Genomic DNA, 26,387 nt, shown 5'->3' with positions numbered 1-26,387 from the left:
CCCCTTTACTCCTATGTACAAATATATGCAAACTCTATATATTACTGCATAAATGCTATCTTGAAGATAGTGTGTTAGCACTAGTATATACACATACTCTGTGTCTCATATGGTTATGTTAAGAAGTTTGCTTCCCTACTACATAGTTTTAGGTTCAGTTGTATTATGTGGCACTATGTATCTTGTACTGAAGCCCTTGGCCAATCAAAACCTTGTGAGTAAATTTCAGAGACGGAAACTGAAAAAGCCCATTGGACACACTCAGATGTGGGTGTGACCTTGTCTTGACATTGTGAGGTTGTTGTAAATGAGTATCATCATATAAGCAATTGTCTTTCATTTTCAACCCTCCATAAAAACATGTCTGGCCATGGAGGAATATCATTTTGTTTGGAAACAGATAAAGGTTGGCAACAGGAAGGGCACCCGGCCAAAGAAAATCTGTCTTAACAAATTTCATCTGACACATACAAGTATGGGAAAATGGACCCTAAATTGATGATGATTCAAAAGTTCTTTTAGTGCTTAAATTTATTATAACATTTAAATACTAAGGGGACTTCTGAATCACTCAGTGTGTATTGTATTTTGAATTTTTTTATACTAATATCTGACTTAGGTCTCATCTACATGATATCCATTTTGTCAGAATGGTTTCACTGGTGATGTCTTTATATTTTAGTTGTTTGCCCTCAACTTGCTGTGTTTTGTCGGGGAATGGATATTTGAATTGTTTGTACCATGCCTCATACATACTAGAGATAGGGTCTTGGAAAATTTTCCACTTTTCAATATACAGTAACCTATGACAATCTTTGTCAGTTTTTAGCAACCGTCTCAGTTCCTTGTTTTTTGACTTCATGTGTTTTTTTCAGAGGGGGATAGAGTACTCGGTCCTCCATAGCTCACTTAACTTTACTATATCACTGTTGTGCTCCTTATTTTCATTTTGGATTCTTCCTAAATCATTTCAGTTCATCTGGAGTGTCACATTTATCACCTTGGTCCCATTTTCTGTTTAGCCGTGGCATGTATAATATTCGTGTGTTATTTAGTTCAGTCTTACTGCTTAATAACTGATAAAGTCTTCAGGAAACATTTTTTGCATTTATTCAAAGATAATCATTTCCTTTTTCTTAACCAGGCTTTTATTTGTGGCAAAAGTTTAGAGAATAGTATTCAGTACATAAAATGTAGATAGTGGGATAGTTCCCTCTGTTGATATGACCAATGTATTACTATGTGCTTTAGGTCAAGTACTGGAGGTCATGTTTGCAGAAACATGCACCAACATGTTTTTTTTTTCCTTTATTTAGATAGATATAAAGAAGCATTTATAGGTAAGAGGATAGCTGTGCACTAAAATCTGCTTTGTAACCATTTAAGTATCAAGCTCTGTCTTACTGTGTGGCACTTAGGACAAGTGTCTTCATTTAAAGCCATGGACTGGTAAATGAAATTGGTTGCCACTGCATAGAAGCTTGTCATGTGAATGTGTGTGTGTGTGTGTGTGTGTGTGTAGGCATGTTTTCCTCAAGTCTGCATTGACACTGTTTGGGTATTTAGTGATACATTTGCATTTCCAGCAAAGAGTAAAAAAACAAGGGTTGGCAACAGGAGGAGCATCTGACTGGAATGGTGTCTCAATAAGTGATGCTATCTTTTCCATGTTCTTGTCATCAGATTGTGGCCATGGGGCCTCAAAGAATTTTAGTTGAATGGATTGACCCCCAGTACTTTAAAGTCTGATACTTATTCTGCTGGTCCCTTTTGCTGACCAAAGTGCTTAAGTTATCTCTCTCTATATAAACGGCAGTTTGTCTGTCTGTGTGTCTGTCAGGTTGTACCCTCACCCTGACCACGGCTTTCAACCGATTCTGATGAAACTTGACACACTTATAGCCCAATGTCATAATTCAAAACTAACGCAGCGAAAATTTTGAAAAGTTCCTCCAGTTCTGAAAAAAATCGATAAATTCGACATGGGGTCGAGAATCTAAGCTTTTTATATGCAACACATTTTCTGGGCTGTTCACGCGTTGGGATGATGTTTTCATGTTTTCGCCCAAAGGGACAGCTAGGAACATTGTATACACAGAAGTATTCGAGTGAAGAGAAGACATTGCAACCTACACATGCGCCTTCGTTCCCAAGAGGGAAAGGACTAGATTGGGATTAGTCGTTGCCTACTAGGGGCTCTTACATACCCGGGCAACGCCGGGCTATGCTGCTGATAAGGATATAAACACATCAACATCAGTTGGCGAGTGATGGTGGTGGACAAATTTGAGTAAAATCTTACCTTGGGTTATGGAGATATTAATGCCTCAACTTACTTGCAAATTTTACCATTGATGTACTGTTTCCATGACAACTGTGCAAAAATCTTTCAAAATATTACATTTTACTTGACGTAAATCAAGTTGAGTATGTTTGTTTTCTAGTATTTGAACTGTTAGGGTTATTTTGTGCACTGTACCCAGAACAACCCTTAAACAAGTAGGTAGTATTTTCCTCAACAATAGATCCACTTATTTTGGTTATTGACTTATTATTCACGAATATTCTATGAATAATAATGATGCCTATCATGTCACTTCAGCTAATTGACAGGTGCTACAGGAAGAACTTTACAGAGTTACTTTGAATTATTATTTATTATTATCTCATATCTGATTTGCCTGTTATTATGTAATATACTTGACGATTTTGGTATACATACCTTACTGATATTTCCTCCTAAGTTCTATATACTCTGGGAGTGCATTGAAGCCCTTTTCAGGGCTACTTTATTTGAATTGTTACTATTGGGTAACTAATTTGCATGTTATTACATAACTGACTTCACGATTTTGGTATTCATAACTTATTGGGATTTCCTAAAAACAAAAAATCCTATGTAAGATGGTTTGGGGTTTGGTATTCTCTGTAAATGCACAAAAACCGTTTTAAGGGCTACATACTTTGTATTGTTGCTATTGGATTAGCAAAACTGTTATGAGAACAGAACCATGGGATAGGCCTTGCATTTCTGGGAATTACCGGTTGAGCCAGCTAGTTATATATATATATATATATATATATATATTTATATATATATCAATTTTTATCCAATTTCTTTTTCTTTAAATGATGCAATGGTACAATCATGGAAATATTAAATTGTGAATTGAATGTTAACAATTTTCTGCTGAGTATCCTCCTCCTTCACCTATTTTGATGCTGTGTGTTGTCTCCTACCTTTGCTCCTTGGCCAGCCCTGGTCCAGCAAACCTGTGAATGCACCTTGCTTAGCATCATACCAGTTTTCTGTTATGGAAAAACTTTCCAGCCATGACCATCCAATGATTTTTTGGGGTCATTGTATATCTTGGAATACAAGACAGTGCCCCCACCCCTTCGTTTGCTCAACTGTTTGGTCCCAAGTTAATCCTAATTATACAATATATACAAAGTTATCCTGCCTTTTTGTTTAGTGGACTACACTTGTAGCCTTTACTTAACATGGCTGCTTGTGATTTATAGGAGATTAAGCTGTTATTTCCTAAAAGATTGAATGACTGCATATAGACTCCTTTGTCCTATGTATTTATACTTGGTGTGGTTTCAATTTTGAATTCCTATAATCTCTTTATAGTTCTTGTTCTTGTTCATGCTGGCCATCATTCTATCTCGTAACCATCACCTGTTTATTGATTTATTCACCATTTGGTTTTGAAGCATTTTTATATGTACTGTTGTGGAATTCTATTCTTGACCTCTGGTTAGGTCTACATACAAAACCCATCAATTTTAAAGTTTACATTGATAAATTAAAGCCCTCCATAATTTTATCTAAGAAAGAAATTAGTTGAATAAATACTTCCAAATTACTTCCAAATTAATTTCAGTATTAATTGAAACCTGTCCAATCAATTTCAATATAAATATAATCACAAGCTGTTTATGCAGTTTTTATATATTTTGCTTGTAAGCGATAGTTTCATTGTTTGTTGTCATTTCTTTTATTTATTTTTAATGTACAAAACTTATACAAGCAAAACTTTCAAGATTAAAAGAACAGAAAGTACAATGACCTTAGTGTTGCAATAACAAAAGAAATTGGAGAAAATTATTGATTGGTTTTAAGTGATTGGTTTTAAGTGATATCATCATAGATTATGTGTGCATGCCAAGTTACATATGTTACTGCAAGTATAACTTCCAGCTGATACGTTCATCATCATCATCGTTTAACATATCAGCTGGAAGTTATACTTGCAGTAACATATGTAACTTGGCATGCACACATAATCTATGATGATATCACTTAAAACCAATCAATAATGTTATGTATGTGAAATCAAACTGCATTTTGATCTGCCCCAAACATCCTGGATTTTTCCAATAGATAACTTAAGTATCAAAGAATAACTAAACTTTTGTCTTTAATGTTTGTGTTGTGGTCTGTTTCCATGTTAGACCTATAATGAAAAATAAATTTCCACATCCTTCACCATTCCGTCTATTTTGTAGGCGGTGGATCCAGGACGATATTATCCAATGTGTTTTTTTACCCTTTAGCACTTGAACCAGCCATTATCTCACCCAAATATTTTACCTGTTTTATTCTCAAACCAACCCGATGTGGCCTCTTAACATCCATCTACTTCACAATGTCATCCTAAAAATATAATCACATCAAAATCTCAAAGCTACGAGATAATGCATGATTAATTCAAAACAGCATGGATTAATAAATGTCATATTTGACATAGTAACTGAATGCTGGAGGGTTAAGATGATATGATGTAACTTGAGTGAGATTTGGCTGCTAGTTTTAGTAACATCTCTTTCATCAGAAGTAAATATTTGGTTTCCTATAAAGCAACAAAACTTAAATGTAAAACAAAAATGTCTTGTTCTCAGTATTGTGTTGTATTTACTAAAACCTCTTTTTTGAATAGTTTCAACCTTTTTTTCTTGGTTTGCTTCTGATCTTGGAGTTAGTCAGTCTATGCCATCTATAAAATAGACTTGATTCACTTTGAAAATGTTGTGGCCAATTAATTTCTCTAAAATGACTGAATAAATGTTCCTATCTATAACGATTGAATGATATTGTCAAAGGTATTTAGAGCCGAGATGTCTCCTTTTAACTCCTAACGCAGTGGTTCTCATAATGACAAATACCAGCTCCCCACTCTTTAGTGAAAACCTTTGGCATTTCCATCTTTATTAACAAGAAATCAATTTGTCCATCTTTTCAACCCTATTCTTCCCTGCCATGAGAAATACTGCTCTAAAGTCTTCATTGACCACCAGCTTGGTTACAGTTGTATCTCAGATTTGTTGTTTTCAAGATGAATGTTATTCATCAGATCAGAAACAATTTTTGTAACCTCAGAATGTGGTAACTGTACTTCACAAAGACTGCTAGATATTTGTTTTATTGATAAAGAATTAATTTGCCTCACTACTTGAATATATATTTTCTGCCAACAGTTGGTAAGCTAGGTTCAAGATTTGGTAAGCCAGGTTCAGTTTTTTGAAATCTTCCCTTTGTATTTTGAATGCAAGAGAATTGTCCCGTACTGTTTGAATAAAGTAGAACTGAAGCTGCTCTATATAATCTTGGCCTGGATAGTAGACAAGAATGTTGATTTTGTCAAATGTTCAGTGTCTGACACTACTGCACCTGATGATTCCACTCGAAAGAATTTGTGGAGTTGGTGTTGAGATATTGAATTTTCTTCATTTATTTCGTTAAATGGATTGAATTTGAATTTCTATGAATTGAGTATTCATAGAATTGAAATTGTTAACCTGGTTTGAATATTGAAAACCTGTTCTCTGTATTGCATAACATAAAAAGCAATAATGTTGTCTCATTATATAAAGTGAATACATCTGATTGAATTGATCTAATCAATAAAAAATAACCAGATTCTTCAGGAAGTCTTAGAATTAATTAAATTCATTAAGGCAAAGAAGTGGTACCAATAACATTTTCAGTCCTTCCTGTATTTGATGTTTGGAATAACAGGATGGGCTTAGTTGGTAGTTCAGTTTTAACAAGAGTTTGAACTGAGTTGAAGGAACATAGTTCTGGAGAGGAGGAGACATTGCATGAAGTTATAAGCAGAGGTCTGAGAAGTAAATTTCAGTTCATTACAATAAAATAAGTTACATAGGTAAAATATTGCTCATTTACATCGATGTATGTAAAATATCTATTTAACCAAAAGGATTTTAAAATCTGTTATATCCTTTATTTTGAACTGCATCAGAGATTAGAAAATTACTATTTTTAAATCTCACGAGAGATATTCAGCAATAGTACTTTGGAGTAAAGATTTTTGCCAACATAACGTGGTAGTCCTGGTTTAGGACAAATATTGCTGTAATTTAGCCCCAGGAGACATCGTTTCCAGCTGGCTATACAACATGATCTGTGTCCTTATATTTTCGAACAAGGGAATCTAGCACCCTCACTCAGCTCAAAACAATTATTCTGTGCTGATGAAGGGAAATAACCTGTAAATTGTGATACACAGATATTGTTTTGAGCCGAGTTGGGGTGCTAGATTCCCTTGTTCAAAAATATAAGGACACAGGTCATGTCGTGTAGCCAGCTGGAGACGATGTCTCCTGGGTCTAAATTATAGCAACATCCGTCCTAAACCAGGACTACCATGTTATGTTGGCAAAAATCTTTACTACATCAGAGATGTGGTTACTATACCTGATATGTGACTAGCACTCTGTCAGTTACAACGATGAGGGTTCCAGTTGATCTGGTCAGTGGAACAGCCTGCTTGTGAAATTAATGTGCAAGTGGCTGAGCATTCCACAGATATGCATACCCTTAATGTTGTTCTCGGTGACACAGATTGTGAGAAGGCTGGCTCCTTGAATTACAAGTGCTACTCATTATTGTCAGTTGTGTGGACTGGAGCCACTTGAAATGAAGTGACTTGCTGAAAGATTCAACGTGCCCCTGGAAGTCCTGACCTTACAATTGATCATGAGCCAAAGACACACTAACCACAAAACCATCTGATAGGTAATCCTCTACAAAATATATTTGTGCTTCATGTGAAATAATCTTTAAAACTTTTATTAGCTCTGAATAGCTGGGTGTCAGAGTCAAAAGCATTTGTTAGGTTACTGAAGTTGGAGCCAGAAAAAATGTACTAATTCTGACTAGATATAAATTATTTATATAATGCCTTAAAGTTTACAATTTTACAAATACAAAGGCGACTGTTGTCTGCACTGAAAATGTTCAAATCGGATTTAAGAGCTTTTATAAAGGAGGATCTGGTTAAAGCAGTGAAGATGTTATTAAATTTTGGATTTGGATTTTTCAATCACAAAAAGGGTTTTGTAGCTCATTGAGTTCCTTTTGAAGTAGTCATTTAAGTTACTTTGGGTGTTCAGTTTGTTTTTGGTGTATTTAAATTTTCAAAACAGTAAAAAAAAATGTTTCTGATTTTCTTTAATAAACATTTTTGTAGTGTAATTCTTTTATATTCTTTTACTTTATGACTTTTTCATGAAGACATCCTCTTTTTCTTTAAAATTTTGTTAGTTTATCTTTTTGTTTGTCACTTTAAAATTTAAAAAAATCCACAACAATTTGGCTTACAGTGACTGTATGTTGTGTGCTTTCAGTTAATGTAAGAAACACATTAGTTGAATTACAAAAAGAGCAGTTGGTCAATGGCACCATAAATTGAGGAATCAGTTAAATGTTTTATGTACCAACTCCACAGCCCTACTAAATAGAAAACTCTTGTGTATGATATGTGATTTTGGTTAAATATAAGTTTTATCTTGCTTACATCTAGTTCATTTACTATTCTGCAAGTATCTCTGTTAACATTTCTGCTTTTAGAACTGATTTCCAGAAATTCAAGATGCTTATCAATTCCAAGATTTAAATTCACATACCATTCCTTCATTCTTTTCCACCCAGAAGTTCTAAACTTAATTAATTATGTAATTTACTGTAAATTAATTTAGTGTTAAATATGTGCAATGTAGCTATAATGTAAATTACATGTTACGTCTGGTTTAACGATTTCAACACTGATTTTATTTTCTGCTCATTATTTATAATTTTGAATCATTAAAGTATGAATCACAGAAATCATGTTTCTTAATTGAAATCCTGTCTGATTTACTTCAGCTGTGAATTGTCAGCCACATGTTTGTAAATAGACCAAAGTTTGTTAGATGGTAACAGTGGAAGGTCTGCCTGACAGGCTGCTGGGAGTGTTGTGATGACACAATTGCACAGTATGACCCTGTCCACTTTACTGTAAATAGATAAGTTCACTTAGTAACTTAAGTAAAAAAAGAAAATTGAATTCCAGAAGGCAGTGGTATACCAGCACTGTAATATGTCAGGAAAAAACTTCAGTATGTGGCTGTTTTACAGGGTCACCAAAGTCAGCTTTGATTGAAGGTTTTCTCCAATAGACACTCTAGCTGTCCTTAAATCTCATATTACCCCTGTATATGAATTGGGGCTTATTAAAAGAATCAAGTCACAAGTTAGTTTTTGATTAGTTAACAAGATCCTTTCGTCACTTCAACCCTGGCCCCATATGACTCTTGTTGCTCATAAAATAGACATTAAAATCCCGTATTTTATTTGCAATCTTTTTCTGGCATCAAGTGGAATACTTTTTTTTTCTTTTTCATGTCTGTAGCATGAAGTATCCCCAGTTATAGAATTCTATTATTCTCTTGTACTACTGCTATTAAGATTGTTTTGGACCTAGTCTTCACTGTTAAGTAGCACTCCAGGAATCCGATGGAGAACCATTTATTAAATTAAAAGTAGTGTAAACATAGAATAATACTAAGTTGATAACTCTTTCTTTGGTTAATCAGTTGTCGGTAGCAGCAGCAGCAGTTGAGGGAGAAGCTTATGTCGACTAATGGAATCTCACTCTATGAAATCTGTTAATTGTTGGCAGTATGGTGCTTGCTATAAAATGCGAGTACTGGTATTTAGTAATGAGGGATAGGTTGTGTATAAGTTGAAGGATAGTTCTGACAAGCCAAAAGTAACTAGGGTAAAAAAAAAATGTTTTAGATGTGATGAAACCAAATCATGAGATTTATATGAGGTTGGTAGGGCAGTCAGAATCCATTTGTGACTGTAAGGAAATATATTGTTGAAATGCTTTGGGTTTTTTTTTTATTTTAAATAATCAGGAATTTAGAGAAATTGAGTAAACTCATTTATGAAGCTGCTGTTTTAAACAATTTTAATTGGAAGGTTTTGGTTTTAATAGGAATACTTTAAAATAGGTAGTTTTTTTTATAAAAGAACAAGAGGCAGTGTCAGATAGGTTCAACTCAAAAGGTTTGTTCTTAGAACTTAAGCTAAAAGGTTAGATAGTAGAGCATTGAAAATAGTTGCATAAGATAATTTTGTTGATCTTTCTTGGTTGCCATTAGAAAACCAGGACCTTTTTACATTTGCCTTGTAGGTTATCTAATTTCTATGGAATAATAGATACTAAAAATGTGATACTTTTCAAGTGATTTTAATTCCTCACAAAAGCCAATCTTACAAAAACCGTCTTTGAATGGTTTTGCACCAGTTAGAAGAGAATACGAAGAATACTAATGACTCATTTAGATTTTCTTTTAACTATATGTATTGTGCAGTTTTGTTTAAGTATGGACATAGAGTTTTTGTTGTGTTGTTCCTCTGATGAAGGATTATGTGTAAATGAGTCTTTTAAATGAGTATGCTTTGGCAAAAAAAAAACATGTTCGGACAAAGGTGCATTGGGTTTGACTTAAATGAAACTCTTAAGTGAAACAATCAGACCCACTGTGTTGGTTAGTGATTAAACTACTGTAAATAAAAGATTTCTGAATGTTCATTACTCTGAACATTATTACTGATGTAATGCTCTGGATGCTTCTTTTTATTAGAAGTAAAAGAAAGAAAACTGCAGTTTTTAAAATTTATTTTTAAGGCAAACCCAGGAGTTTAATATTGTTACACATTATGGTGTAGGCATGGCTGTTCTGTAAGAAGTTTGCTTCCTAACCATATGGTTCTGGGTTCAGTCTCTCTGCATGGCATCTTGGGCAAGTGTTTTCTATTATAGCCCTAGGCCAACCAAAGCTCTTTATGAGTGGATTTAGTTGAAGGAAACTGAAAAAAACCCTGGTTGTATGTATATATATGAATATGTGCATATTTGTGAGTGTCTGTCTGTCTGTTTGTGCTTCTTTGTTTTGATATTTCAATTTAGTTGTAAATGTGTGTCATTCATTTCCAACATTCCTTGAGACCATGTCTGGCCCTGGAGGGGAAATATGACTTTGCTTGGAAACAAGTGAGGGTTGGTGACAGCAAGGGCATCCAGCTCAAGAAATCTACTTCCAATAAACTCTGTCCTACCTATGCAAACATAGAAAAGTGGACGTTAAATGATGATGATGATTATTATTTTCATGTAGCAGGTTATAGTATGAAAATGATTTTAAAGATTCTCTATTTTTGATGAATATGTGTGAAATTAATTTATTTTAATTGTTATAATTTTCATAAAGTAAAGAAGTGAGCAAATACTGGAGGAAAACTGTAAAGTTCCTAAATTTGGATCGGTTTGTTTGTTGTGGGGAGGAGACAAGAATCACACTGTTTTGAGCAAAGCTTTTCAGTGGAATAAGGAACTTTGGTAAAGGGCTTTACTCACAATATTAAGATTATACGCTTCTCAAGTATACAAACGTCATCAATAATTTCCACCCTAGTAGTCAGTTTGAGTTTTCTTTTTTTTTTTCTCTCTCTTTTTCTTTAACTGTGTATTTTAACAGATATCTGAAATCCTTTCTTCAAAATCTATAATTGTTTTATTTAGCAAAGCGTTTGGCTTTTACCTTCTATTTTGAAAAGGGTAATCTAGTACAGATTTCCTTTTAGGATATGCAGAGAAGGTAGGCTCACGCTACGGCTTTTGTAGATCAATTGGGAGCAATCAAATCATACATTCGGGTGCTGGGGTTTTTTTTCCCCCTAATCTTAAACTCTGCCTGGCACCTACAAATTGCAGAGATATGATTAGGTAACAACAGGCAGTATGATTGGGCAAATTATTATTAACAAAAGTTTTAATTGCTTAATAGTCTGGTTTAGGTCTAAACCTCCAGGCAGGTGATACTAGAAGCTCATTTTTGAAGGGAAGTTTCTCATGTTTTCTTTGGTGAGGCTGTGATATCTGCAGAACTTTCTCAAACCTGATGTGGCCATTTTCTTGGAAAGCATATTTTCCCTCGGTTCATAACAAACGCTCTAAACTAAGCAAGCAGTATGAAGACAGGACAAGTCTGAGAAACCGTTTTTAAGTTTGTTCTGTTAGCAAGGTTGTTGCTTAACCTTAAATCAGCTCTGATCAAACGTACACCACCACCTTTCCCCATCTTCTATTTTCTCATGCATAGGGAACCCTCTCATTATGTCTGATAACTCGACCAAGAGTTTATGTTTACTGTTTTTCTTTCAAATGCAACCCACGTTGTTTTCTTCCTGCATCACTTCAGTAAGGTAAGGGGGGGGGTCATTGTGAGTAGATATAACTGGATGGCTTAACAGCAGGTTTTATTTTTAACCTAGTCCTAGGGCTAAAGCAGTAATTTTTGTGCATGTTTATTGAAGATAATCAAGGTTTTGAGATGGCTTTGTCTTATTAGATGCTTTATAGTTTGGTGTAGTTATTTTGTTATTTTTATATGGATTTTTCAAAACAGTTCACTCAATTGAAAGTTCTCTTAGTTTTTTTTTATGTCTTTATTCTGTCACTTGTTGTTGTTGTGTGATGCATGGTAGAATAAGAAGATTCTTTACCTTTCAAGTTTAATATCAGTGAAACAACTCATTTCAGTGAAAGTTTGTTCCTCTCCTTCCTGTCCTAATTCATTTCTTCTTTGCATTGCACAACAAATTTATTTTACTTTACAAATTTTAACTGTTTTCTTTGTGCAGATACAAACACCCCATCACTAGTGTTGTTGGTTTCTAGTATTTCTTCTTCAGTAACGGTAATGATTGGGGGGGGGGGTGCACTGCTGCTTAAACGATTTGAAAAGTAAAACTAGTTCTCCCTTCTTCCCTTAAAATATAAACTTTTCCCTTTGTATTCAGTATTATTTTAATGTAATTCCAAAATCTATTTCTGTTTTGTTTTTCTCTTAAAGGTACTGATATATCTAATGGTGAGGAAGTGGCAATCAAATTAGAATGTGTGAAGACAAAACACCCACAGCTACACATAGAAAGCAAAATCTACAAAATGATGCAAGGTGGAGGTAAGAGGAGATTCTGTCATTTCATACATTGTTGAATATTTTACACACACACACACAAACATTCTGGTATTTGGACTGTTTGATCTCTATAGTAAGCTGATAATTCTTGTATTGTGAAAGTGGTTACCAAGAACAGATCTCAGGTGATTGGGACCAAAGATAAAACTAAAATTATTCAAAAGACAACATCACCAGAGAAATAGGTATATTATTACTGTTAATTAAAAGTGTTTCAGCAATGGCCATCCTGTCATATTTTCACATGCAGTATGTCTTGGACTACATTATCCATTGCATCCTTTATTCCTTAAGATAATAGGGTGTGACCATGTTTAAAATATAGACAGGAAATCTAATTTGTGTATGTCATCCAATTAAAAGATGTAATAGGGATCTAATATCCTGACTGGTGATTGTAGCTGACTGTGAGTAAATAAGGGCTGCTGGTCACAGGTCAAGGTGAGGCTGACATTAAAACACGAATCGACCATGCTCGCCAAGCCTTCAACAGACTCACTGCACGACTCTGGTCAAGATCTGAGATTCGACGCACCACCAAAGTACGGATCTACCAAGCACTAGTTTGAACGATTCTCCTTTATGGCCGATGAGGGTGGAAGATATTAAGCGACTAGAATCCTTCGATCACCTCTGTCTACGCTGCATCCTTCGTGTCCGATGGCATTACTTTGTCTCCAACAATTCGGTGTAACACCAGTGTAAAATCACTTCCCTCCGACAAGTCATCCTAACGAGACGTCTGCGTTGGCTGGATCATGCTCTCCGTCGTCAACCAGGAGAATTCATCTACGAAGCAATTGCCCCAGCTCCCCTTCAGGGTTGACGAAAACGATGTGGTGGACAATGAAAAACCTGGCTAATGACAGTCAAGGCTGATCTGGAACCCAACCTAGGCCCCCATGTCTACAGCATTCACTGCTGGAATAGGGAGTGGTTGGAGATCACGCGGTCGTTAGCCTCAAATCGCCAGGCCTGGCCGGCGTTTGTGAGAGATGCAGCATTGGAGATGAATGAAGCCAGCTCAACCCACCCTGGGTGAATGCTGTCTCAAGACAAGGCAAGAAGAAGGGCTGCTGGTATTGTTTCTGGAAAGCAGCTTTTGGAGTGGAGCCAACAATAATGTGTTTTGAGTTTGATATAGGTAGAAATATAGAATGTTTTCCATGGGAAGTTTAATTAATTTAAAAAAAGTTTTTTTTGTTGTTGTTACCTTGAGAATGACAAGCATATTTCATACATGTCATTAAATTTGATCTAGTCTATAGTTTGTAGAGTGTGTATTATAAGATATACACTAGAAATTGCATTTAAAAAATGTACATTCAATGACAGTTCAATCTGATGTATGTGAAGGTGTGTGGCTTAGTGGTTAGGGCATTCGGCTCACGATTGTAAGGTTGTGAGTTCAATTCCCGGTGACGCGTTGTGTCCTTGAGCAAGACACTTTATTTCACGTTGCTCCCGTCCACTCAGCTGGCAAAAATGAGTTGTACCTGTATTTCAAAGGGTCAGCCTTGTCACATTCTGTGTGATGCTGAATCTCCCTGAGAACTTCGTTAGGGGTACACGTGTCTGTGGATTGCTCAGTCACTTGCACGTTCATTTCATGAGCAGGCTGTTCTGTTGATCGTATCAGCTGGGACCCTCGTCGTCGTAACCGACGGAGTGCTCCTATGTGGAATGCAGACATTAAAGTATAACTAAGTACTTAGTAGTGAATGCATAAATTGTCTCCCAAGTAATGTGGTATTGAATAGAAGCACAGAAAGATGCTGTCATCTTACCTGATACCAGTAGATGACAGAAGTCATTTTGTTTCTAATTTTGGCATAAGACTAGCTGTTTGAGGACAAGGGACAACCCAATTCCATCGACCCCCAATACCATTGACCTGAAAGGATTAAAGGCTAAGTTAAACTTTGCAAGATTTGAACTTATATTGTAAAGAGCTGGAAAGCCCTTTTCTGGCACTCTAATGGTTCTGCCAGTTTGTTGTATTATTGAAAAATAAATTTGATGATTATTGGACCAAATTGAAGCACAATAGGGAAGTTAGCTGTAGCAGCAGGGAAAAGATGCTGCAGTATTAAGACGACTTGTACTGAAAGATTTTTATCACTAGTTTATCAATATCTATGAAATGACATGTAAAATTCAGAATTTGATTGGTATTTAAAAACTTATCAGTACTTTATAACAGACAGAAGTAGAGCTAATAAGTTAAAGTTGGTCCCCTGTTGAGCGTTTCAGAGGTTATATATAGGCTTATGGAAGAGTTTTCTTGTAAAAGAGAAGACCTTGTCTACACAATTGGAGTATATATAACCTGTTCATGTTTAAAATAATGCAACAGTTGACACTTGACAAGGTGAAGCTATTAATATCAGAAATAGATCAATGCAGAATGGTGCTACATTTAATATTAGCTATTAATATTCCTAAAAGTAGGTGGTTTATTCTGGGGGGGAACCACATGTCGCCATCATCATCAACAAATGTCTGTTTTCCATGCTGGCGTAGGTTGGACAGTTTGACAGGAGCTGACCAGCTGGAGGGCTGTTCAGACTCCATGTCTGTTTTGGCATGGTTTCTATGACTGGATGCCCTTCCTAACACCAATATATATATATATATATATATATATATATATATATATATATACTGTTTTAGGTAATTCTGGCTAGCTAGTTATGGCTGCATGGTTTCATGTTTAGACCCATTGCAATGCCCCTTGGAGAAGTGTTCTCCACTATAGCTCCTTGGCAATCAATACTTTGTAAGTGAATTTGAAGAAGAGAACTGTTATCACAGCTAGATGAGAAAAATGATCAAGTGTATGCAAACGCAGAAATTATAAACTGGTAACATATCTCTGCTTTAAGGCATGTCTGTGATAAGTTTTCTCAAATTATTTCCACTAATTTCCATTTAAAAAAAAAATTTAAAAAAAAGATTGTATCTGTGTCTAACTTAATTGGTTCATAAGGAAGTCATATGGCGCCCCCTCTTCCTCAGTCAAAAAGTATTCCTGAATAAGGAATTGTCAGAAACTGTCAGGGTATGGAGTCTTTAGAGACTGGAATTTCTGCTTCCATCTTGATCTACTGTAAATATTTCAGTTATTTATTTTGACATCATCATCATCATCGTTTAACGTCCGTTCTCCATGCTAGCATGTGTTGGACGGTTCGACCGGGGATCTGGGAAGCCAGAAGGCTGCACCAGGCTCCGGTCTTATCTGGCAATGTTTCTACAGCTGGATACCCTTCCTAACGCCAATTATGTTTAAAATAATTTTTTTATTTATTTAATTTGATATATATATAGTAGAAAAAGAAATATATTATAGACAACAATGTCTAGATAAACATGACAATTGACTTGTCTTTGTTTAGGTGTACAATTTCTTGGTTAATGAGGTTTATTTTCAACATAGTCTCCCTTGTGGTCCACATACTTCTTCCATTGGTGTTGCAGTGCTTGGATCCCATAGGTGACAAAGCTTTCATCCTGTTGGTCAAAAAAGCCATCAACGGCAGGTATGATGTGGAGAACAGGTGATAATCAGATGGGGCCAAATCAGGAGAATGATCAACCAGCTCAAAGCCAGTTATGCACGGCAGTCATTGAAACAAGGACTTTTATACTGGACCATCATCCTGATGAGACAAGATCCCTTCCATCAGTTGTCCTAGGTGTTTGGTGTTAATATCCTTTTGTAACTGCCTTGGCATGTTGGCATAGCTCTCTCCGTTGATGGTTTACCCTTTTGAAGACATTCAAGAAACAATGTCTTTTGAATCCCAAAAAAACTGAGGCCATCTCCTTCCCTGCAGATGAAACGACTATGGCTTTCTTTGGAGCAGGTAAAGAGGAGTGTCTCCTCTGCATGGATTGCCTCTTTGTTTCTGGTTCAAAGTGATGAACACAACACTCATCCTTGGTCAGGAAATGTTAAAGGAAACGAGCTGGATCTGCCTCAAGCAATGTTAGGTTTTCCCATGATGTGATCAGCCTGGTGCCCTTTTGATCAGGTATTCGAAGACATTGCACTCACTGAGCAGAGACCTTTGTCTTGCCAAGTTCATTGTGCAGAATATTCTCAACTCTCTCACCGCATATGCATTGGCTGTTTGATTTATTGTCAATCGCCTGTCATCCATCACCATGTGGTGAAAACAATAAGTGTTTTCCTCAGTGTTGGCAGTCGCAGGATGTCCAGATGCTGGGTCATTCCCTTCCTAAATTCAGCTGCTCACTTTTGCACTGTTGATAAAGCTGGAGCATCATCCTCTTATATAGTAATCATGTCAGCATGAATATCCTTGGGGGCTAAACCCTCTTTCCACAGGTACTTAATGATATGCCAAATTTTGTCTGTTTTCAAGAGGAGTCGCAACTAGTTACTTTTGAAGTCTTCTTTGAACAGTCAGATGTCAGCTTACCTGGAAAGAAACAATGCAGTTGTTAGGAAGAAGAGTTGAAATGAATGCCTGCAAGATTTCACAGCTCTCGCATCACTCCTTATGAACTTTTCAACCCACCTCCATAACATGCAGAGAAGTTTGTAGAAATGCCTAATAATTAGATCCATTGTGACTTATAAAGAAATGTCATTGAAATGATGTGAAATTGAATCCTTGGCCATTTGATGAGATTTCTATACTTTGCAAGGCCGATAAGATAGACTTTCTTCTGTTGTGGCTTGCACTTTTATGTTTCATTGCAAGTGTTTTGTCTCTGGGCCCTAGTTTTATCCTATAGGAGGTAAAGGTACTATCTTCCTTTATGGCACTTGGTCAAAACTTTTAATGGAAGAGAAGAGCCATTAAAATTATCACCAGTAATTAACTGGTACTTCAATTTACTGGCCTTTGTAGGATGACCAGTAAAGCTGACCCAACTGGCATTTGACTCACATTTAAAGGGATGTAACTAAATACCATGGAGTATTTTCTGTAATATAAATCGGAGAAGACCAGCTAAGTTCTTTTTCCATTATCTGCTAAAATATTAGATTCTGTAGAATCAGCTAAAATATTAGGTTTTGTAAAATTTCTTTACATTATATGAATATTGTGTGAAGTAGTGGCTGATATGGTATCATATTATAGTCGTAATTGTTACCAATCATTGATTGTGATGGAATATGAAATAATATTTCAAATAAGATTTGGTTGGGGTAGCAGATAATTTTAAAACGTGTGATCTGTCTTACTAAAAATAAATTTTGAAATTCCTTTTGGTTGATCATGAGATAAAACTCAATGATTTTCAAATAATCTGGATTTTATATAATTGCTCTGTAACTATAGTTATACATTAGTCTATGTTGTTTTCATGAAATTTTAGTGAACTATCTCCTGATGTCAGGAACTTTTTTTTTTTTTCTGTTAGAATTTTGGTTTTGCCATAATTCTATTTAATGTTGTTGCATGGTTTTGATGGCTGTACTTGACCCCTCTTGTCACCAGTCAAAAGCAAAAGATATCATTTTACATGAGTCTTCCATGCAGGAGGCATGGTTTGATTGGATCCAATGGGTCAGAAGACATCTTTCCTCAGTGTCTCAGTTTTGGCAGTTTCAATGGCTTGATGCCCTTCCTAATGCCGACCACTTTACAGTGTCTGCTGCATTTGTTTTCTTTTATTTTTTGACCAGCACTAGTGAAGTTGCCTTGTAACTTATGTTTGATGGTGGGACTGAAGAACAAATGGTTCAAAGGAAGGACCCAGTTGTCTCTTAGCTATTTCGTTCAGCATGTAGCATTACATTAACCCTGCAGCATTCAGATAACTCTCTCAAATGTAATGCTTATTTTATTCATATTAGCTTCAAGATTTCATATATATTGTTTCTATTTACAGGGACATTGTAGGGTAGGTATGAGAGGCCAGATAGGTCTAGTTTAAATGCTAAAGTGTTAAACACACACACACACACTGGCCAAGCTGGCTAGCTTAACGAGTACATTGCTAATTGCTCAGGTACCAAGCTGCTTTAATTTATTTGTATCCAGCCTTGCACATTCAATGGATCATATGTTATCTTTTTTCGTTTCCCCACTCATTGTTGGTCTTCTGTGTTCAGCATCCATACATATTTCACTGTTATATGATGTCTTATATATCGTCTGCCTTTCTTACACACAGCAAAACCTTTCAATACCATTGGAAGTAACAGTTCTCTGGACTCTGTCCCAGTCCGTTTTTATCCTAGTGACTCTATATATACTACATTCTAACTAGCAGAATTTATCTTTGTTTTCTTGTAAGCCATTTGTGTTAACCACAGTTTTTCTTTCAAACCTTCCCTTGCTACCCGCATCTCTAATAGCTCTACTTATATCTCGTGCATTTACAATTATTGTTTTTCACCAGTCTGCAAGAAATCCTAATGTATTTTTCATTAAAATTTCTTTCATTGAATACAGTACTGAGATCCTGCCATTTGATTGGACAAACCTTACTGTTACGGCGATTGGTTTTTGTTTGTTTTTCTTCTCTGGTCTCTCTTAATGATTTGTGTTAATTTTTACCTGTTGTCTTTTGGAATCTATTCTGTTTGATAATACTAGAGGTAGTTACAATTAGCAAACATGTATATTGTATGTGTACTTTTGCAAAATATGTTTTATATGCAGCTGAATGAAACTCGAATGATGAGTTTGAGCACACACACCTTGCCTGAAGAGGAGTAATTGCCCACAGGATCCTCAAAAGCTCAAGATGCATGTGGTTTGATGCATGAGATCATTTTTCAGTGACTTAATTTAAAGATGTGAAATATTACAATGTCTAAATTAAGCAGTGGGAATCGTTAAGTTGCCAGTTGTGGGGGAAGGCCATCTAACTGTAAAATAACCACTCCAATTATATTTTTGGTTATTATGATTTTTGGTAATACTTGTGAAATTTGCCTATTATTACCATAGTTGATTTCCTTTTTACTATTGTGAAGTGAAAGAGAAGTCATGTCAGACAAGAAAATTAAGGCTGAAATTATCTGTTGTGCTGCCATAGTAAAAGGTTTCAATCCTTGGTCATGTGTTTAGTAGTTGTAGACTCTGAACTTGACGGTCATTGCTTTTCATTTTTTCTAATATGGCAAGACTGTTCAGTTAAAAAGTTGGCATTGCAACCATGTACTTTCAGGTTTAGTACCACTGTGTGGTATTTTGACTAGTGTCTTCTACTGTATCCTTAGATTACCAAGATCTTGTGTGTGGAGATTGGTAGAAGAAAACTCTAAGCAAGCCCTTTGCATTTGTGTGTATTTGTTTTTCTACATCTTTTCATTGACACCAATCAGTAACAATGTTTGTGTCCTACGTAAACAAAATTACTCAGTTCAGAGGTTCGTATAAAGAAGTCAGGCTCAATATCCAAGTGCATCCAGCTGAAGAATACTGGTTTCAACACATCCATCCCATCTTGGCATGGAAATGCAAGCATAAAAATGATGATTAATGAATGTTGTTCTGTGCAATTTTTACTCTTCTCTCTGACTTTAGAATTATTGTTTAAATTATTTCTGATGTTCTTGGAAACATTGTTATCACTTCCTTTTTCATATTCTTTCATACTTTGTTGTGAATCTATCTATCCTGTACAGATTAAATATATTTTATTTATGTAGCTTTCATGGCCTTACTACTTATACACTGTTTCAGTTATTATTGCAAATAATCAAAAATTTGAAAGTATTTAGTAAAGTAATTTTTTTATAGTTTTGTAATAATTATAATAGAAGGCTTTGACTGAAATATAAACAGTTTAAAAGGGAGATTGTTCTGTTGTAGAACTACAGGTATTTTGAGATGATTTGTTGTCAAAGAGGGTTAATAACAGATCTCTGGAGTAGATTGTTTTGTGGTTTAAGGAGTGACATCCTTATTTAGCTCCCTCTTGAATAAATGGAAAACTACAGGATCAGTGTCCGGTTCACATACCTGGAATTCTTTGTTTTGCAGTTGCACTTTCACTTCCAAATTAAATCCTCAACATGCATTTATATTGATTGATCTCATTATTGTGTTACAGCTTTTCTTGAATTAAGACAGTCTTTTATTATTGTCATGAAGGTATTGAGGTGGCAGAACTGTCAGCATGCCAGACAGAATGCTTTACTGCATTTCTTCCATCTTCATGCTCTGAGCTCAAATTCCCCAAGGTTGACTTGGTCTTTCATCCTTTTCAGGGTTGATAAAATAAGTACCAGTTGATCATTGGGGTCAATATAGTTGACTCTCTCTCTTTCAAAATTTCCAGCCTTGTTCCTATAGTAGACAGGATTATTGTTGCTGCTGCTGTTGTTGTAGCTGCCAAAATTGCTGGGCAAAATGCTTAGTGGTAGGTATTTCGTCCGTCTTTACATTGTGAGTTCAATTTCTGCTGGGGTTGACTTTGCCTTTCATCCTTTCAGGGTTGATAAAATAAGTACCAGTGAAACACTGGGGTCAAGTAATTGACTAGTCCCCTCCCCGAAAGTTTCAGGCCTTATACCTACAATAGAAAAGATTATTATTAGAATCATTAGCACGCTGGGCAAAATGCTTACCAGTATTTCGGCTGTCTTTATGTTCTGAGTTCAAATTCCACCAAGGTCGACTTTGCCTTTCATCCTTTTGGGGTCGATAAAAAAAGTACCAGTTGAACACTGGGAGTCGATGTAATCAACTTATCCCCTCCCCTGAAATTTCAGGCCTTGTGTCTATAGTAGAAAGGAATATTATACTTCCTAAAGGAGCGAGCTGGCAGAAACGTTAGCACGCCGGGCAAAATGCTTAGCGGCATTTCATTGTGTACTGGGGTCGATCTAATCAACTGGCCCCCTCCCCCAAAATTTCAGGCCTGTGCTTAGAATAGAAAAGATTATTATTATTGTTGTCATTGTTGTTATTATTATTATTATTTCTCTTGGCTAAATTAATATTGGAACAATGAACCTTGCACCTAGTTGTCAAATACCTCAACCTTGTGTCTATTCTGCCTTTGCCTGAGTCAAGTATTTCTCTATAATGTTTATGAATCTTAATGATTGTTTTAGATGCTATTGTCTTTATATTAGTATAAATCTTGTCTCATATCTTAGGAATATTGAAATTTCACATCAACTGTTCTGTTAGAACTTTAACTCCAAATTTATTTTGAATTGCGTTTCTTTTTCTTCTTAATCAAGCTAACTCTTTTTTTCTTTTTTTTTTTAGACCTATTTAGTTGTGCCAGCAATTTAGAAATAGATTTATGTCAGTTGGTTTTGTTTTTTTTAATTTTTAATAGATAAATGAGATGTTCAAGTGTAACAGCTTGAGATATACGACATTTTAATATATATTTAATGTTGCTTTATGATTATTTCCAAGTGCTTGGAATGGTTCAGATTTTAAAGTTTTTAATGATTGGTAATTTAGACATTAAAATCAACTTGGTTTAATTGTCTTTTCTGCTTAATATTAAATGTACCAATTTAATTTTTTGTAAGTTGAGGTCCATATAGCACTGTGTATCACTGTTAAACACTGATGGGGATAGGGTTTTAGTTGTACTTTTTTTTTTTTTTTCCCAGTGTACGTGGTCTGATCAATAAGTATCTGGACCGTTGCTATAGTGACGAAGCTAAAGCACGCAGACTGAAGCTACTTGGCACAGATTGACCTTGACCTCTCTGTAGTGCATGTGCACTAAATGTTAATGTTTTAGCTCATTTCTGCTGTTTACAGCAGTGCTTGGAAGGAAGGTGTGTAGTGTGTGATTGTCACAGTGACCATGACACAGAAAGTTGAGCAGAGAATCTGCATCAAATTTCGCCAAAAGCTTGGCGATATCTGCTCAGAGACCTATGCAAAGTTTTCATCGTTCTCAACAGAATCAAGATCTTGTGCCACTGAAACCCGAGTGTCTTTTTGGTCAGCTGGAAGCAGTTTTGACACAAACTTGGCAGACATGTCTCATATTCAAATCTTCAGTGATAATGGACTGAACTGAACCATAACTAATCTGCACATCCTTTGATAACTCATGGATGGTGATTTGACAATTTCCCCTCAAAGCTGCATGCATATCTGATGTTTTCCTCAGTTCTACTGGTTGTGGGTCTCCCAGAAAATTCGTCATTATCGATATTTTTTTCAGCCATCTTAGAAACGTCTGACCACTCCTACACTTGTGCGTGGCTCATACACTCCTCTCCATCCACTTTCTGCAACTTTGCATAGGCCTCTGAGCAGGTATCGCCATGACAACTTTCTCTGTCATGGTCAGTGTGATGATTACACACCTTCCTTCCAAGCACTGCTGTAAGCAGCGGAAGTGAGCTAGAATGTGAATCATTAGTGCGCATGCACAGCAGAGTTCAAGGCCAATCTGTGCCAAGTGGCTTCACCCTGTGTGCTTTAGTTTCGTTATTATGGCAACCGTCCGGATATTTATTGATCAGACCTCGTATTATCATGTAATTAGCTATATTATCATCATTTCAAAAAAAAAAAAAAAATTTTATAATTGTACTTTTACTTCCTGATCAGTGATAAACTATTAAGCATTTTATTCTATTTTTAAACAGTTGACACACTCTACTTAAGATATTTCTAAATCTTTGAAACGGTTCTTTGTTATCATAAGAATATATCTTTCTGTTATTATTTTTACTGTGTCTGATTCTTGATTTTTTTTTTTAGTTTTTTTTTTTATGTTGCAATAAAACATACTAGTTGTACTGATCCATTAGTCATCAACTGTTTAGTCAGCTAGTCTTTGAAATACAGTCCTGTAAAACTTGTTTGTTATGCTAAACATCAATACCTGCTATCACTTTCACTGCTATGAATTTGTCATCTAAAAGCAGTGTAATATTCCCCTTGTTCAATCTTTACACTTCAGCAATGGCTTTGTTCACAGTTCAGGGTTATTCAGGTGGTTACATGTAATTGTGTATTTCAATGTAGCAGTGATTCCAACAGATTTTATCGTAGCCTCTTTCTCCTTGTTTTATCTTCCTTTTAATAAAAAAAATTTGGATTAAGTTTTAGAATACACACATACACACACATACACATACACACACACACACACACACACACACACACACCACACACACACACACACACACAGGTGTGACTAAGTGCAGGCCTGGTTGTATAACAAAAGCTACATAGTTCTAAGTTCAATCACACTGTGTGGCACCTTGGCCAAGTGTTTTCTGGGCCAGCCAAATACTTGTGGGTGGATTTGGTAGGCAGAAACTGAAAGAAACCCATTGTATATGTATATATATATCTGTGTGTGTCTCTTTGTGTTAGTATGTTTATATATCTGTAACTTAGCAGTTTGACAAAAAGCTACCATTAGAAAAAAGTACCAGGTTTAGTAAAGAAGTAAGTTCTGGGATCGATTTGTTTGACTGAACCAGTTGTTTCCGAACCTTATTGAACTGTCTCTCCTTTGGCTCTCGGGTCACATTCCTAGCGCCTTCCTACATGCCCACCACCACAAACAGAGACCTCTTTCTACTGCAAATTCAAAACAACTATGTTTCACATATAAAAGCTAAGCACGGGCAAAGCTGTGTTGTCAGAAGCTTGCTTCCTAACCTCACTGTTCCAGGTTCAATCCCACTGTGTGGCACCTTGGGCAAGTGTCTTCTACTATAGCCTTGTGAGTAAATTTGGTAGGCAGGAACTGAAAGAAGCTTGTTGTATATACGTGTGTGTGTGCGTGTGTGTCTGTCCCCACCAACACTTGACAACCAGTGTTGGTATGTTTATGTCCACATAACTTAGTAGTCCGGCAAAAGAGACTTATAAATTAAGTACCAGGCTTAGCAAAAAAATTAAGCACTGGGGTTCGATTCACTTGACTAAAAGTTATTCAAGGCGATGCCCCAGCATGGCTGCAGTCTAATGACTGAAGCAAATAAAAGATAGTTAACTCTTTTTGTTTTTTACTATATGAAAGAATAAATTTACATTTCACCTATGTCTTTTTCCTTCCTCCATATTCTTAAGGTGATGTATGTATATTGTGCTGGGATATGAGCTTCTCAGTATCAGGCTGAAAGGTACTAAGAAGTAGTCTCAAATCCCACATTCAGTAATTTTCAGTCTGTTTCTTTGCTTAGAAAGAGTCTGGGTAACTGCACTGAAGTTCCACTCTACAGAATATGATGTTGGGGAGGCAGTAAAGTGCATCTTGACTTTGTTCCACAGTGCAGGACATCATCGTCATCATCATGACGGTTCAACTGGGGTCTGGGAAGCCAGAAGGCTGGATGCCCTTCCTAATGCCAACCACTCCGTGAGTGTAGTGGGTGCTTTTTACGTGCCCCCTGCACAGGTGCCAGACGAGGCTGGCAAACGGCCCCGATCGGATGGTGCTTTTTACGTGCCACCGGCACGGGGGCCAGACGAGGCTGGCAACAGCCACAATCAGATGGTGCTTTTTACGTGCCACCGGCATGGAGGCCAGTTGGGGCGGCGCTGGCAACGGCCACGTTCGGACGGTTCTCTTACGTGCCACCGGCACTGGTATCACAGCTACAACTTCCATTGATGTTGATCGATTTTGATTTTTACTTGCCTCAACAGGTCTTCACAAGTAGGGTTTGTGTCACAAGAAGAAAAGGTATGCATAAGTGGGCTGGCTACGTCCCAGATAGAGGCCACGGGTTATGGTCTCACTTGTCCTGCCGGGTCTTCCCATGCACAGCATACTTCCAAAGGTCCCAGTCTCTGGTCATAGTCTTAATCAATGTAGGAGTCTGTTGGCTTAGACTTATTGCTCAAAACAATTGTACAAAGATAAATTCTAAAGCTTGATACTGAAAAATCTACAAAATTTTTAAAATCATTAGAAACCGATTGACACTGTTTCTATTGGTGAAACAAAGGTTATCTATCAATTACTGTTTAAAAATTTTCGTGATTTGTTTGATTAAAACAATTTTTTATCTTCCAACATATTGTGTAAGTTTACTCTTGTCAAGAGTCCATTTGATTCATTTTGTTTATTTATGACTAACAAAACAGATGTTTTAGAGCAGTTGTTAACACTCACTGACCAGTGAAATTAGAAGTAGGTGTGATTGTTGCTTACAATTGTATTCAGCTGAAAGGTTTTTATGCACCACAAGGGCATAGAGTACAATGTCTGTTGGTAGGGTTCTTGTTCAGAAGTCCAGTGGTTTTTTTAGCAGTGAACCAATATAACATTTATTTTAAATAGACCATATTTTATCTGTATATTTATTATTTGAAAGGTCACAAGGTCAGAGATCAATACTTTCAATGTTATCATAAAGTAAAGCAATTCAATGTAAAATAAGGATTTTGATGTCAATTTATTTATTTTTTTTACATTTTGTCTTAGATGTCAAAGATTAAATTATTTTTATTACCTTCAAAATTCAGATGAAAAATGGAAAAGATCATTTTTGCTGATTTAAAAAAAAAATTAAGCCTTGACCTGTTAATTTTTTTTTATTATCAAACCTTTTTATTTATCTATTTCATATAAGCTTATTTTTGTACCAACTAGACTAAAGTTAACAAGGGGAAAAAATGGAACTAATCTTGATCAACTTGAAAATTATTAATGATGAATTGACATAAGGTTGAATGAGCAAATGATTACAGGAGTCTAATGAAACTCAAGATTGGGTAACCTGCAGCCCATGGGACTTTCTGAATGGCATGGCTAATGGAAAATTATCTTCACTTTTTTTAGTAGTGCAACATGCCAGATGATGAGTCATGTCTCATGTGATCCACTTCTGGAAAAAGGTTGTCCAACCTTCACAATAAAACAACTATGTGCACACAAAGTACTGTTGATGTTGTGAAGCCCCAGGTCAATTCTGTGATTGAAGGCTTCCCAACTGTTAGCATTTGATTAGATTTCCTAAGTTAATACAACCAGGACTTCATTATTCGCTGTGTCATTTGAGAGACATTCCAGCAACTTGAGCTGCCGTACGCTCTTCTTTGTTGGTTTGGCAAAACACTTGTAGAGTTCAATGAATCAATAAACTTGTTCAATGAAGGAAA

The 26,387-nt window shown here is 35.9% G+C and overlaps 1 protein-coding gene across 7 annotated transcripts in view; it reads left to right on the top strand.

The window, feature by feature from the left end:
* The window catches only part of LOC115223193 (casein kinase I), a 121,080-nt gene that overhangs the window by 47,830 nt on the left and 46,863 nt on the right, over positions 1 to 26,387 (top strand). For all 7 annotated transcript variants that reach the window (XM_029793645.2, XM_029793644.2, XM_029793643.2 and 4 more), the window contains one exon: positions 12,214 to 12,324. In XM_029793645.2, the coding sequence (XP_029649505.1) occupies positions 12,214 to 12,324 (111 nt within the window). The remainder of the gene's footprint in view (positions 1 to 12,213; positions 12,325 to 26,387) is intronic.

This window comes from Octopus sinensis, linkage group LG22 (genome assembly GCF_006345805.1).
Source record: "Octopus sinensis linkage group LG22, ASM634580v1, whole genome shotgun sequence".
Taxonomy (NCBI): Eukaryota; Metazoa; Mollusca; class Cephalopoda; order Octopoda; family Octopodidae; genus Octopus; species Octopus sinensis.
Note: the sequence above shows the minus strand (reverse complement) of the source record. Positions and strands in the feature narration are given on the sequence as shown.